The 15,983-nt window shown below is 42.2% G+C and overlaps 2 protein-coding genes across 6 annotated transcripts in view; both read right to left on the bottom strand.

Annotated features, from left to right (window-relative positions):
• The window catches only part of mctp2a (multiple C2 domains, transmembrane 2a), a 38,178-nt gene extending 34,364 nt beyond the window's left edge, over positions 1-3,814 (bottom strand). Inside the window, exons 1-2 of the mRNA XM_083667164.1 lie at positions 3,682-3,814; positions 589-1,710 (exon numbers count right to left, since the gene is read on the bottom strand). Of these exons, the coding sequence (XP_083523290.1) occupies positions 589-1,656 (1,068 nt within the window). The 5' untranslated portion in view covers positions 1,657-1,710; positions 3,682-3,814. The remainder of the gene's footprint in view (positions 1-588; positions 1,711-3,681) is intronic.
• Positions 3,815-6,143: 2,329 nt separating this feature from the next.
• Positions 6,144-15,983, bottom strand: part of mef2aa (myocyte enhancer factor 2aa) — a 71,250-nt gene continuing 61,410 nt past the window's right edge. For 3 of the 5 annotated variants that reach the window (XM_083667169.1, XM_083667170.1, XM_083667168.1), the window contains exons 7-11: positions 15,691-15,875; positions 13,449-13,472; positions 10,417-10,543; positions 10,156-10,279; positions 6,144-9,952 (exon numbers count right to left, since the gene is read on the bottom strand). In XM_083667169.1, coding sequence (XP_083523295.1) covers positions 9,523-9,952; positions 10,156-10,279; positions 10,417-10,543; positions 13,449-13,472; positions 15,691-15,875 — 890 coding nt within the window. In that variant the 3' untranslated portion in view covers positions 6,144-9,522. The remainder of the gene's footprint in view (positions 9,953-10,155; positions 10,280-10,416; positions 10,544-13,448; positions 13,473-15,690; positions 15,876-15,983) is intronic. The other 2 variants (XM_083667172.1, XM_083667171.1) reach the window with 1 other exon arrangement.

The following is a 15,983-nucleotide window of genomic DNA, read 5'->3' as shown; positions in this document are numbered from 1 at the left end:
GACATTGTGTCTAAACATTGGAGGGGTGGTATAAAAATGGAATGAGTGTAAGATTCATTGTAACATGCAATGCCAACCAGATTTGGAGAGTGTTTAATGAATCAAGCCTCTCAACATGTAGAATTGTGTGCATATGCAACTCTTCCTGGGTGGTTCTTTCCAATTGTCAAAGTATGGTACACGTGAGATTACTGGCAGACAAACTCAGAAACGTATCTTCAGCACTCTCTTTCAACATCCATATTTTTAAGCCCATCTACTGCAATTTTAAGCAAACCTATTGGCTCAGCAGATACCACAGCTAAAGTGTGTGAAAAACCAGACCACACTATTTGAATGTGAAAAGATAGCTTGCAAATACTCATGCAAATGAGACCACAATGAAAATACTGTTTGTATCTGACATATCTTTGTCACTAATATCTTAGTGTTACTCTGACAGGGTAATGTTAGACACATGGAAACATGCCTCCATCCCACTGAATAATGGTGCATATTTCATCAAATCAAGTGTGAAGCTTGTCTACCAGTAAGATGTATTCAAATGGTCTATTTATATGTACATGAGTGTGGAGTGGTATATCTGACCTCATTCATGTCTTCCTCAGGCTCCATGCAGAAGATCTCACTGATGTGAGGGGAGAGGGGTTCTCTCATCTCCAGGTCCTCAGAGTCAATAGGCCAGGCCATGTTAGGCCTCTCCTCCCACGGGGTGGAGTCCATAGAACTATTGTCTGCACTCTCCCCTGGTGTGCCTTGTCCCTCTGTTGGCAGGGACCACCGATCAGCAGGGATGTTGGCTCTGGTCACTGGAGGGGTCCATCTATCACCAGGTAATCTTTTTCTCTCACTGGAAGTGGCCAATTTCTCTCGAAATAGGTTAATTTGGTCCCCGGAAGAGAATGCTCTGTCTCGTGGAGTAGCGAGTTTCTGTGCAGCTTTGTTCAAAAGCTCACTAGAAGAGGTGTTCGGAGATTCTGTGGAAGACGTCAGTCTTGGTTCAGGTGGAGGTATGTTCACTTTTGCAACCAGTGGTGGTGTCAGTTTTGGTGTAGGCATGAGTATGTTTGAAGGAGTTGACCTCGGTTTGGGTACAGCTACATTCACTCTCTCCACTGATGTGGTCTGCTTATCCACATCCACGTTCACGCCGTCTGTTGGCATGTTCACTCTGTCCTCTGTGATTTGCTCTGCCTCTTCATAAAGAGTCAGGATCTCCACAGGTACACTCATTCTATATCCAGGCAAAGCCATATTATCTAGTAGAGCTGAATCGGGCACAGCCTGTCTGCTGGGGAGCTGGGGGGGAGCTGAATCGGGCACAGCCTGTCTGCTGGGGAGCTGGGGGGGAGCTGAATCGGTCACAGTCAGCTTGTCTGTGAACAGCAGGCCAGAGCCATTGGAAAAAGAACCAGAATCACTGTAAAAAGAGGACTTGCCAAAGGAGTAGGTGTCCGAGTCTGTGGACACTGTCTCACTCACAGTGGGAGAGGGCTCTTTCTGCTGCACAAACCTCAAGTCAGGCACTGAAATACTGCGTCTGTGGGCTAGGGGCTTAGGGGACTTCCCCAGTTTTTCCTTCTTGCCCTTCTTGCCAAACAGAGGCTTGGCCTTCTGACGAAAGTTCTCCCACACCGTTTTCTTCTTAGGGTCCATAGTGAGTAATCCACAGGCTGGATGGACCCTCTCTGAGCGTTCCTCAAACTAAGGCTGTAAAGACAAGATGAAGAGATAGCACAGTTCAGCACCTAATTGTAGTATAAAGGATTGTTAGAGTATTTGAAAGATTAATATACAGTATTTCCAAATGTGTCATTATCTAAATGGAGATCATTTCTTGGTGTTTTATGTCTATCCATACTAGCTTTTTAGGCCATGAGACCTCTCAAAAACAACATTCCTTCAGCAAAAACAAGTCTGGCCTGAAGAACATAACAGCACATACAGTGCTGCTTGAAAGTATGTGAACCCCTTGTGCAAGTATAGATTTTTTTTGTTTTTACCATGACATCTTTATTTAATCAGAACCAGTCTTTTTTATCTGATATAACACATTTATATTTACCAATTCCATATGTTGGTTTAGAGGAAATCATGCGTGTAGTAGAAATTAGTGCAGGTGCAAAAATAAGTGAACCCCAAGTTGCATTGGTTAAATCAAGTAGTTAAATAACTTTGCCAGAGACCACCTGGACAAGCCTGAAGGTTTCTGGAAGTCCGTTCTCTGGACAGATGAGTCCAAAATTGTCCTTTTTGGTCACAATCAAAACCACTATGTTTGGCGAAAACCCAACACTGCCTACCACCAAAAGAACCATATCCCAACAGTCAAGCATGGTGGTGGGAATGTCAAGATCTGGGGCTGCTTTTCCTCCTCTGGACCTGGACGACTCCACATCATTAAGGGAACCATGAATTCTGAGGTATACCAGGAGATTCTTGAACAGAACGTCAAGCCATCAGTCAAGGAGCAAATATGGGTCTTCCAACAAGACAACGACCCAAAGCATTCAAGCAAATCTACCAAAGAATGGCTCAGGAGAAAGAAGATTTGTGTTTTGGATTGGCCAAGTCAAAGTTCTGACCTAAATTTAATCGAGATGCTGTGGCAGGACCTGAAGTGGGCAGTTCATGCCAGACAGCCCTCAAACCTCACTCAATTGGTTCTGTAGTATTGAGTTCTTTAAGGAGGAGTGGACAAAAATCACTCAAAACAGATGTCAGAGACTGATTAGTGGCTATACGAGACATTTACTCCAAGTTATCGCTGCTAATAGAGGTGCCACAAGGTATTGACTGAAGAGGTTCACATATTATTGCACACATGACATTTTTTGTTGAGTTTTTGTTAAATAAACCACTTACGTTCAATAAACAATGAAAACATATCATATTTTTTTGTTTGTGTCCTTTATTTAGAATGTCTTTATTACAAATTGGGGTTTAGATAAAGATTTTCTAAGTTCATTTTAATATTTTATACAAAACGAATGACCATCCCTGTAGGGTTCACAAACTTTCAAGCAGCACTGTCTTTTTGGCCTTCATGGCCCTCAGGGAGGTTTTCCCAGACCTGGGTTAAGCCTACAGTACTCATAGATTATAACTGGCATTCTCAATAGAGAGTATCCATTGAAAGTGTGATTTAGTCCAGGACGTCGCTTAATCTGTGTTTGGGGAAACCTCCTCTGCGTGTATGCACACTGGCACTGTGCCCTGAGGTTGCATATCCTTTGGTCAACACATGATTTCAGTGTTATTCAAATTGAGAGCTGGCAGTCACTTGCCATCCAGGATTTTGAATAATCAAACAGGGCAGTATACAACTGTTAGATAGCACTGGTTCTTTCAGAATTTATTTCACTACTCAGTCAGCCTCATGGTGACAATGGGGTTAGCCACATAGAGCCAAAGCGGAGGAGCTGAATTGGCTCAATCCTCCCTCAACCTCATACACTCTCCTCTCCCTGTCTTCTTATCTCTCCCTACAGTATCTCACCAGAATCAACAATACTCCATTAGCCCACTGTATAGCCTAGTGATAGAAACACATAATCTAGAGCATGTGTTATAAATGCAATGTGTTATAAAAAACATGTTATAAAAGTTGTAAAAGAAATGTCATCATGATACAGCTTCAGAATTCAAAGTGATTTAAGGAATATGAGGAGAACCACATACCTGTTAGGACTGATAGGACAGTTTACCTCTGCTGCTAGCTGGCCTCACTGAGAGGACTTGGGTTATCTCAGAGTTCAGTTCAGGTTTCTTACAGAGCAGTTTAAGTACACTTCCAGAGAGCTCAATACCGTCACATAAGTATAATGAAAATGAGGAAGTTTCTGTTCCGGGAACACATAAGTGCACCCTCTTGCTTAAAGACAGGAAAGATGATTGGTGGAGACAAGCCCCAACTGGAAACAAACAGGTCACACCAGTCCGGGCAGGTGAGTTTCATTAACCTCAGGTGATTGATACTGTATGGACGTTAACACCACAGTCAATTGGTGGAGACCATTATTTTACGAAGGCCAAATACACAAGGTGTGTTGATGGGAACAACCTCAATTGTACTGTAGAGAAAGCTACACTGTAGTGGACAAAAAAACTCATCAAGCTGTAGATATGCTCAGCAAGCTAGAGCGATGGTCAAAAAATAAATACTGCTGTAAGGAGGATCTTTGCATTCTGTAAATATACTGTAGCTCAAGAAGAGAATTACACAAAAGGGAAATCCTTGTTTCTTTGTTGTTTGTTTTGTTTTAAGACTAACATACATTAGTCATATTTACCCTTTATATTTCTAATAAGTATTCAGAGAAACAGTAATACATATTAATGTATCTTAACCATGGATCTGAAGTCTGAGGTGAAAAATGCAGCCTATGTGTCCTAGTTATCTCTCTGATCTTCAGCACTGACAATCAATCACTGCCTCGCTTCTCTGTCGTCAATACTGCCAGCCAAGGCTCCATATCTTTCATTCATCTCTATTTGTTTACAGTGCAACATGGTTTAGCCTAAGCTCATCAAAAGTGAGCATTTATGTTTGCTGAGAATCAACAATAGCTTTCTGTCTGCATGTAGATGCTAATACAACAGGCCCACTGATGTTCACACACTGCTTGTCTCTGCACAACAGCGGTGACTCTGTGACAACAGATGCGTTGGAGTCTGGACTGAGCCTTGTTCAATATTTGTTGATGACTTAAAGAGCTCAGGCACACATGAAAGAACCCCCAACTTGGCAACCAGTTAAGAGGACTTGGGGACCCAGAGAGGGCAAGCTCCTATGGCAGGTGGCCCTGTTGCCCCTCATTCTCAAACACTCAAACAGTCCAAAACCCTGCCTGGTTACTCTACAAATGTACACTGGAATCCTTCCAGCAGGAGCACAGCTGGCCAACAATATAGAACCCCAAAGACAAGCACTAGGGGAGCACTAGCTGAGGAACAGGCAAGCTGTCAAGAGGACACAGATTAGACCTACTGTAGGATCATGAAAGATGGGCTGTGTAACACCGAATTTGTCTTTGGTCCATTCAAGGTTGAAAATGTCCTCATGAAAGTTGGTTTCTGTACTGCCCTCCACGTTTCGTATGATATGTTTGTTTATAAACCCTTAATATGCTCCCAGATTGAACATGTTGGAAAAAGTGGAACCAAAATAGGCCTATACTACTACAATAAACATGGACCATATGTCACAACTAATTTAGTCTACCTAATTTACCTCAGTAATAATTTTCATAGATTACAAGACATTAAGAGATTCGATAAAATGATGTAGCCTAACTTAACCCCAGCCATGTAAGTAAAGTTAAGTTTTATTACTGACAGTAAGAGTGAGCTATAGATTTGATGAGACAATTATCAAAAACTGTTTTAATATGTGTCTGCAGGCTATGCCTAAATAAATTGCTTAGCGGTTTTTGTCAGTGATAACCACCTGTTCTAAAAAAAACCCACAACGATTTAACTTCAGACCTCCGTCAGCCAGTCGAGATTCCATCCCTCCCAATACTGTACATCTCTTTATAATCAAATGTTCTCGAAGTTGAACCATCTTAAATTAATATCTGGGAGAGTGTATATAGTAGTTGATAAATGCCATAGTTGTTGTGAAGTAGTAGCCTAATGATAGCGATATACTAACAATTGTGAAGTACAGGACAGTTGAGGTAGAACTTGAAAAGATGTATAATGCCACCTGGTGGTAAATATGAGTAATGCACCAGGGAAAATATGTCGCCTTCTCTGTAGAACTGTGTAGAATTGTAAGCATACCATGGCCACAATATGTTTCCAAAAAGATCAGTGAACTCTATACTGCATCAGACATTGTAGTGTTGTATGCTTGGTAAGAATTTGCAATGTGAATTCCAGTATTATAAGAGAAAACATGTGTGCCTCGTTGTGTGAAATGCTTTGTGTGGTTGGTGCATGTGAATAACAGGGTTGCTTTCCTCTTCATCACTCCAATATGAAGGCACATAGAATTGCTGTTTGAGCATACATTGAGGTGTTTAATAAAGCTGACAGTCTCTATTGTTTGGGACTTCACAGGTGGACAAAATCTATGTAAGAGAGTTGTTCACTTCATTTTATACAGAATAAGCGAGAGAACCTACAATACACAGATAAAAGCCAATATTTTTTACTTTAGTGAATGTAGAATACAAATTTGTACAACAATCTCTAGCATAGTATCTTAGTCATTCAATAAAAAGTTCACTAGAATATTTATTGTATAATGAAGATAAAACAACACATTCAAGGGAAATAAAATGCAGATTAACTTAAAATTCTCTCTTGATTTGGAAACAGTTTGTTTCATTCATGGCAACAAAGTCCAGCTTGTGCCGCCAAACGGTTTGAGCATCCAAACCGCAAACAGCTTCTTGAAGTGAACTATTAACTACAAACAATTAACAAATACATAGTTCTGTTTATAAAAGCCATAAAGCAAAGCAGTGTACTCTTGCACAGCAAAGTGAAGCAAGTTCTCTACAAAGTTTTGTTGTTTCTGTAAATCCTTTTTCTTTCACATTCAACAGTTGTGCATGTTTTCAGACAGCACAAAGACCAAGTGTATCCCTTACATTCTCTATACATTCCTTGTGTGAATCTGAGGGAGAGACAGGGTGCATCAGATTGCCCAGTCTCTGAAGTACTGTGACGTCAGCTCCTATGCTGTAGAAAAGGGTGTCAGTTTGTATTTGAGGTTTATCTTTTAAAGTCTTTGGGATAAGGCTATTCTAACTGTGCATATAAAGAGAGAAACTAGAAAAAATCCCTGATATCCTAAGTGCTAAAGTGTGCGCGTAATTGTGTGTTGATGCTATTAAAATATGTGTGACTTTGTTGTTATAAGTGTAATGGTATTATTGCTGCTTTAGCGGTTATGAACTGAAATGCCATGGGATTGCAATGGGTTATATTTCTAATGACTAATCCAGGATTGATCAATAGTGAACGATATGACAATTTAAACTACTAAAGGTCTGAGGTGAGACTGAAAGTTTACATGAATTCAATTCTAGCAGTGGCACTTAAGGACTAGAGGTTAACAGTCATACTCTCATCTCGCTCCTCTGCCCTGAGCATGTAGTTCACATCTTCACAACTCTTCATTCTAGTACTGAGTGAACTGTTACTTGCAATGACATCTAGAAGCGGAGCCTCCTTGGACGTTGTGTGTGGGAGCCACATCTGGGCAAAGTATGAGTTTGTATCTGCATAGATCACTATCGGCTTATTGCCAACAGCTATGGGTTCAATGTAGGGGTGGGGAAGGCATGTTCGAGGGATAGAAACACACAAGAGAATGTATAGCAAATATAGAGTGATATACTCCTTCTTTTGAACAGCAAACTTCTCATACAAATTGGTGCAACCCAGCAGTGAGTTCAAGTCAATTCTGTTGCATTGTCTCTTCTATGATTTAGCCGCTGAATTCTCGGACACTTTGCCACCATGGGGATGGAATAGGATGCAAGCCAGGGCCACCTGTAACAGACGCGGTGTAGTGCCTCTGCATGGTCTGATACGCTCACACAGGCTAACGCACAACAGTGAATCACGAGACGCTGCAGCCCCTCCCTCTTACTAAACCCTGCAAATGACATCACTGCTTTCAGGTGTTCTTGTTTCCTAGTCGTAATGGGGCACAAAGAAATTATATTTAACTGAGCCAATTTAGAAAACGTATGAGTTTTATACATAATCGTGACTGAGATTGACATTAGGCTATGATATTTACAACAACTTAAATCTACTTATAGGGGTGAAGAATTTCCTCAGAAAGTAGGAGTATATTTCTCTCAAATCAATGTGTCATTAATTGAATCAACCATAAATAGGTCTGTTGACACGGCGTGTGAAATGGCATGTCTTTAGTTGAGCTACGCACAATCACAATGGATGATACTCGAATGCTGAGATGGGACCTTGGGTTTAAACGTTGGCAGTGTATTCAGCAGCTGCAGGTTAAATAGTTAACACAGTAAAAGGGAGGGAACCATATTTTCCGTAGCATTGCGATTATCCTTCACAAAATAATAAATAGTGGAACTTTAATCTTACAGCACTGATATTACAATTTCTTAAGGACAGACATTCACCACTATTAAAGGGGAAACGACCCAAAAACGACTCTCTGGAAATAAAACCACTTTGATTATAATGGTAATAATTCAATTTTGAAGAAAGTACAGTATAATTAACAAAATAGTAAATATTAACCAGTGAATACTCTACTTAATAAGGATCTCGCCTTGTAAACTTGGCAGTAATCCACAAAAATATACTTTTTCCTTGAATCTGGTGATGGTACAATACATACGTACTTACACCAAGGTGATATATATTAAAGTTGCTATATACATAACAAAAGAAAACGTTTGGCTCAAATTCTTAATTTTACAAACAGAACAGCAAGTGTTCATGGCTTTAGATATTGATTCAAGATCTGGCTTGCATGTCTTGATATTGTTTGTAACAAAGCACAGTAAAAACAAAACTATGATGAAAAACATGTTTTTGAGAGAATTTCTAGGAAATCATACCTACAAAACAACAGAAAAAACATACAGCTTTGGCTTACATTACCAATGTAAATTGTTGGAGCAATGAGAAGATTTCTTGCTACTACTGTATGTCATCAGTTCAACTGGACAATTTCCCATTATTTTAATTTCCCATATATATCATATTGTTTCAGATTATAAAATGAATATGTTATTATTGCAATATACTCTTTTCCTATCTCATTTTGAACTAATAATACGACTGTGAGCATTTTTGTGTCCATGTACAGTAGACTACAGTAGCTTTACCCCGCTAGAGAAATACAACCTCTTTTAGATTGACAGGACAACTCTGAGGTCAATACCGTTTTACAATTTGATTTCACATCAACTGACTTAATAAGTTAATAGAAGAGACAAATTGAAACAAAGTTAGGGTGTATGAGGTTACACCACGTTTTGAAATATGAGCTGTTACACTGAACACCACAAGCAAGGGGCCCTCAGCCAGAAAAGCAACACTCTGACTTTCTCTGATTGTTTGTTACTTGCAACCACAACAGCAAAAAACAGCAACTACAAGTAAGTGCCAGACTAGACCAGTGACTACAATAATCTATATTGTTTAATATTTCTTTTTTTTTTCTTTGAACATCGGACTCCTGCAAACATAATCTGATTCGCACCAAGTACCTGATAACATCTGTTTGTGTACATAATTCAGTCCAACTACTTGACTTGTTTTCTTATCAACGTGAGACGTATTTAATTTAGATATGTCCTGACACCTTTAATTTCATTCGCCGTTGGCCTTCTTACAAAAAAAAAGAATGGAGTTAAATAATAATATTATAATGATAGCTGTAAGGAGCCTTCCCTCATGCCCCCTCCTTCCTTCTCTCCCCCATGTCTACCCTCCTCCTCCATCTGACTAGCTGGTGACTGGAGGCCTGACTGGGGGTGGGGTGTAGGGGGCAGGGGTGCGGGGGGCTCTCTATGTCACCCAGGTGTCCATGCGCATGCGCTTGACAGAGGGTCTCTCCCTGTCCTCGGTGGTGGCGGGAGGTCTGCCCAGCCCCAGGGGGGAGTGGAAGTCTGGCCGGTGGTCCTCGCGGTCGCTGCCGTCGTAGGAGCTGCAGGAGGAGCTGAGGCTGTCGGCGGGCGAGCGACCCAGGTCCTGCCGGCTGGACACTTGCTGCTGTTGATGCTGCTGCTGCTGCTGTTGTTGCTGTTGTTGCTGTTGTTGCTGTTGCTGTTGTTGTTGTTGTTGTTGTTGTTGTTGTTGCTGTTGTTGCTGCTGCTGCTGAAGAAAACCAGAGGGGGTGACACGCTCACGCGGGGGGGAGATGGGCTCTGACTTGATGTTGGTGTTATGGCTGGTGTTGATAGAGAGGTTGGAGCCCTGAGGTAGGTGACCGCCACCCCTGTAGAGAAGAGCAGCGGGGAGTCAGTGTCCATATAGAAACCAACTGGATGTACACACATAAGACCAGGCACTTGGAGTGCTAGTTATAAAACAGACAAGTTACAAAATAGACAAGTCATTGAGTGTACATGAGGAAGTGTGTGCTTGTGTGGGTGTCTTTTGTACTGGCTAAGTGTTCATGTTTGCTTGTGTGTTACTCACACCAAAGAGCTGAGAGCTGCCTGGCCCAGTTGATGTTGTTGCCATGCCGACATGGATCCCAGAGAGAGCCCTGGAGAGCCGAAGCCCTGTAGGGAGGAGATCTCTGCGCTGCTCAGGGAGTACTCTGCAAAAACAACACCACCAGCACACGGTGAGCACCCCTCTCCCACGATAACACCTCTCACCACGGGAGAACAGACCAACAAGTAATGACCAGCAATAACAGGCAGCAGTGTCTGGGGACAGACGGGCTAGACTCACCAGGGTTGTAAGAGGAGGGCATGCCAGTGAAGAGCAGGCCTTGGGGGGCCAGGCTGGGGGTGGTGACAGAGACAACTGGGGTGGCCAGTGACTGGTTGGACTGGGAGATGCTTATCCTTTGGGTGTTCTGTGAACAGCAAAACAAACCATAAGCCATTGACAACGAATTTGAACAACGCTGTGGTCGAACCTTTTATCTCTTGATTTACTTTTTAAAATAAATGTCTACAATTACAATTGAGGTGAACAGTTAACATTTTTTAAAAAGATAATTCCATTACATGACGATTAGATGATTATTAATAACAGCATGGAATAAAAGTGTTACAAAACTACTTCTTGCCACGAGGTGGCGCTGTAGCTTCATGACACATACTGTAGTCACAATCCAGATAACAGTGAACCATGTTCTGTTATGACAAAGGCTTGACTAATCAATGCTAAACAAAATCCCATCTAATAAATAAATTGATTATCTTTGTCTAAGTGGGATGTGATTTGTAAGGGACTTTCTCAACAGGGACATTCAGTGCAAAGATCTTGGAAAATACAGGTATCACAGGATATGAACATGTAGTTCTTCAGGTGGGATACAGTTGCTATTGACAATAGTGTGATTTGTACTGATAGGCCTTTTGCATAGTGGCTACAGGGCCTCTATTGGAGCATGGGTAGTATCTCCTGTAAGTCAGCAACCCTTAGTGCAGTGGCGGGCATGCTGTCCAAACACACACACACCCACACACACACAAACACACACGCACGCACGCATGCACGCACGCCCACACGCCCGCACGCCCGCACGCACGCACGCACACACACACACACACACACACACACACACACACACACACACACACACACACACACACCACACACACACACACACACACAGACACACACACACACACACACACACACACACACACACACACACACAGTGTCTTCATGCAGCAGGACCACACAAGCTCTGAGCCGACAAGCTACTGTACACTGTACTGTACTCATCAGACCTACGCACTCCCTGCTCTATAACTTATAGATCTGTGCAAGCTTTATTCAAATCCTCTGAGGATTACAAACTACACGTACTGTATTAAATCCTGTCCTTCATGGATCTCAAATATCAACTTGAAATGTTAATCATGTTCTTTCTGATCTGAAAGTGAGAAGAAATCTTCATGAGCTGCAGAACCGCGTGATCTAGGAATAACGACTAACAATTTTACTCCGTCAGTCCAAAACAAATATCTGCAAAATATCCTTATCTGTGGTTACTCAGTGGTCTAAACACCTGGCATGGCAGTTTAAACAAACATAGTCCAGATGAGGGTTACACATTACATTGGAGGCAATAACGCATTCCTGGTATTCAATAACTTCCTTGCAAACATGCACAGTTCTTATTCCTTACTACAACCACATGACATCATCAAGCCCCAGCCTCTCTGAGAGTGGCATCACCCAAAATGAAGTTCCTCCTCAAGAGGAAAATAATCCAAACATTTACAACTCTTGTTGGAAAATGACTTTGAAATGTCATTAATGATGCAAGATCTTGCAGGAACATGAAGTAACAATACTGTAATATTTTACTGAACTCCCTGAGGATGCTTGTGAACAAGTGTGTTTGTTTAATCGTGGGTTTATTCCAAGAGGCCCTATGTGCTCACTCGCAAACAAACACACACACACAAACAAGCCCCAATAAGATGACTAGCATTCCCTCAACACAGGGGAGTGGAGGTGCAGATTAAACAGGTTGAGGCATCGAACAGGCCAGACCCAAAGCATGCAGTGACAAACTGATCTCAACTTGAGCTCATTTTCCTCTGTGTACAGTGGCTTCAGAAAGTATTCAGACCCTTTCCCTTTTCCCAGATTTTGTTGTGTTATAGACTCAATTTAAAATGGAAAAATAATTTTTTTTGCCATCAATCCACACACAATACCCCATAATGACAAAGTAAAAACACGTTTTTAGAAATGTTTGCAAATGTATTAAATTTGAAATACAGAAATACCTCATGTACATAAGTATTCAGGCCCTTTGTTATGACACTCACATTTAGCTCAAATGCAAAAATGTCTTCAACAAGTCACTCAACAAGTTGAATTGAGTCCATCTGAGTGCAAGGATAATAGTTCATGTGATTTCAGAATGAATATATTTTGTTTTTAAAATCTCTGGTTTGCATAGGAATCAATTACACACTGTGTGGATTAGGATGCCATTACCAACTCAGCAAATTTCATAATTTTCTCTTGATCCTGACAAACTCCCCAGTCCCTGCTGGTGACAAACATACCCATAACTTGATGCAGCTACCACTATTCTTCACAGGAGGGATGGTGCGGAAACTGCATTGCATGTGCTGGATTTGTACTAAACTTAATGCTTTATAGTAAAACCCAATAAACAGATTTCCAGCCACTTTCTTTGCTGTATCACTTGAATTCATTGTTGCAAACACAATTATGGATGTGAGATAGATTATTTTCCAATAAAGGATATTTTTTTTGTAAGTATCCCCAGGCCTCAGGGTAGCATTCCTGAGCAGTTTTGTTCCTCTCCATTTGCTCCGTTTGTAATGACAACCTGATCCACACAGTGTGTAATTGACTCCTATGCAAATCAAAGACCGTATAAAAACAAAGATATTAATTTCAAAATCACATGAACTGTTATCCTTGTATTAAGATTAACTCAATTGAACTTATTGAGTGACTTGTTGATGACATGGTGTGTGGATTGATGGCAAAAAAATATCTATTTAATCCATTTTAAATTGAAGTGAAGGGGTCTGAATACTTTCCGAAGCCACTGTATATTTGGCCCAAGCATTGCACGCAACACACAACTCATTACAAAATGTTCCAATCTCCAGTTCAAGCACAACCGTCACTCCTGCATTCTGTATGTGATGACGTATGTACAGGCTGTATTTGCGCCTTCAATTTGTCGTTGTTAAGATGAAATTGAAAGCATGTTCATTCAGCCATTATTTTCCCAGGCATTTCTCAAAACTCACCAAATCCATTTCCTCCTCCTCCGACTGCTCTCAACAGAAGAGAAGAAGAGAGGTATGGTTACAAAGGGTGGTCTGGAGGAACTCTAAAGACACCTTTCTGATGTTGAAAACCAATGGTCTAATTGGCTGATTGTGAGAAAAAAAAAATCATATAGACCCAACTGCACTCTGGATTCACATTTACTGTCCTCTGCTGCTCCTGTTACCTTCATATAGACCCTCTTTGTCTTAAGAATCTGCAACATATTCAAATTCCTAACACACTTTTTCAAACATTACTTGTGAAAACAATACGATTGGGGATGATGACAACTTTTATATTGTGGCCACTACAGAGTAGAACCTACAATTGTGGACAGATATGGAAGGGGAAGAGGTTACTAGGATCAATCCCAAATGGATTAACTAGAGGCTAGTCCACGAGTAAAGACACTCAGGCTATTAGGAGACCAAGGCTGAATAAACACAAGTGGACTTTACCTGACTTGGACTTAACCTCACATTTAACATGTGCTTAACCTCTCATACAGTATCTGGGTTAAATCAATACAATCCTTGTTCAAGTCAATTACACCATCAACCCTGAGGGTAGCCTGACTCATTCACAGGTTCTCTACTTAGTTTAAATCTAAATGTGTTCATGAAATGAGTTCAAAAACCCACTGGTTACTGGTTACTGGTTACTGGTTACTGTAGGTAAACTCAGTGCAGACTGTAATGCGAGTCTACATGCATGTGTTAACAATACATCATTCTATCAAAACTAAAGAGTAGTACTTAGACACCACTCTTTAACAAGACTAACATGATACAGTATTACTGAGCCTATCAATATATATTTTTTTAATAATTTTGTCTTTTAGGCCTGCTGTGGTGCTTAGCTCGGGGCTGAATGGAAGGCCATCTTCCATCTCCCGTGAGCAGTGGTGGGACAGACTGTGCCCAGCCAGGCCAGGCCTGTCTTAATACCCACACTCAATCAATAGCGGCAGGAAGACACGACAAGGGCGACAAGATATTATCTGGCTCACACTCTGGGCCCCTGATTAAGCCTTCATCCCCACTCTGTCACACCGAGATGTGATTAATTTAATACCATTATGGCCTAATGACAGGCTGTCTGCAGACCTGCCACCGCCACCGCCACTGCCAGCCCCCACACAGTACCGCAAGCCTCAACTCTGGAACGGTTAGTCTACTGTGACAGAGCGGGCCCTCCCCTCTGTCTCAACACCCTGACAGGTTCACGACTTCTGAATCTCCCTCGACTCTTCTAATCCCGCAGGTTCGTTCTAATAAAGAGGACTCTTAATCACTTTGTCCTCCTCGTGTGAATTTTTGTTTTGGTTCAGTTGTGTGGAGCTCTCTCTCTCTCTCTCCCTCCCGTGTTGCAGATGCACCCATGGCAACACACCCATGCTCCAGGCTGGTGGATCAGGAGCACCCACGGTAACCCCAGGTGTATTTACCAAACAAGCCTTCTGTTTCTTGGAGGAACTCCCTTTGCTGAGAGGGCAGAGCACCAGCAATAAAGGCAGGTTGGAAGGAGTACATTATTGGCCCATTTCTGAAAACTTTTCTCCCTCTGCCTCTGCCTCTGCCTCTCTCTCTCTCTCTCTCTCTCTCTCTCTCTCTCCCCCCCCATTTTGATTTATGGCCATGACAGTCTTGTGTAGCCTCAGGTGCTCCATGTGGTCAGAGCTCTCTGCACCTTAATTATAATAATTAGAGAGGGCCTCTAATTTCAATATGAATAATTGAGTGACTGTTAAGGCGCCTGGGCGTACAGAGATATAGTTGTGCTGTTTGTGTTCTTGGCACAGTCCAGAGACTCCCCTATGTAGGTGATCACAGAAAAATGCAGCGTGAAAAAAAAAAAGAAACGCTGAACAGTGATTGCTGTTGATGGGAGCAGTCTGAGGCCGTACACTGTAAATGAGTCCCACCAGGAAGACAAACAGGTCCTTAGACAGGCAGCACTGATATCCTGAGGCAGGGTAGGACCATTCCTGCTGGTGAAAACATGTCTAACATCGCACGCTATACCGCAGTGATACCATCAGGATCCTGTGCTGTGGGGGAGTAAAACACGACTGCCTCTGTTGCCCACATGTGGGAGAGAGAGGGAGACTGATGCTAGGCCAACATCTGAGCAGCAGTGCTGGGGTAGTTCCTCAAGTGTTCTCTCAGCTGCTCTGCTCATGTGCAGTGGGGCACTATGTGGGGACGGTGCTCTACTCACCAGTGGGGGCATCATCCCTTTGCTGGATGGAGGGATCACCACTCTGAGGTCTGGCTTGCGGTTTCCCATCCCCATGTTCCCTCCGGGGGGCGGTGGAGATTTGGTGGGCATGACTTTCCCCAGGCCGTTCCCGCTGGGTGTGCCCAAGAGTCCCGGAGAGCCCCTGGGGTTGACGAAGCCATTCCCTGCAGAGATACAGACACAGACACCAGAGAGGATTACGGGACTGGGACTGACAACATTGACTGCACAGTCATCAGCCAAGTCTCCAAACACCACACCATTTCAAAGCG

This window comes from Argentina silus (assembly GCF_951799395.1).
Source record: "Argentina silus genome assembly, chromosome: 3".
Taxonomy (NCBI): domain Eukaryota; kingdom Metazoa; phylum Chordata; class Actinopteri; order Argentiniformes; family Argentinidae; genus Argentina; species Argentina silus.
Note: the sequence above shows the minus strand (reverse complement) of the source record. Positions and strands in the feature narration are given on the sequence as shown.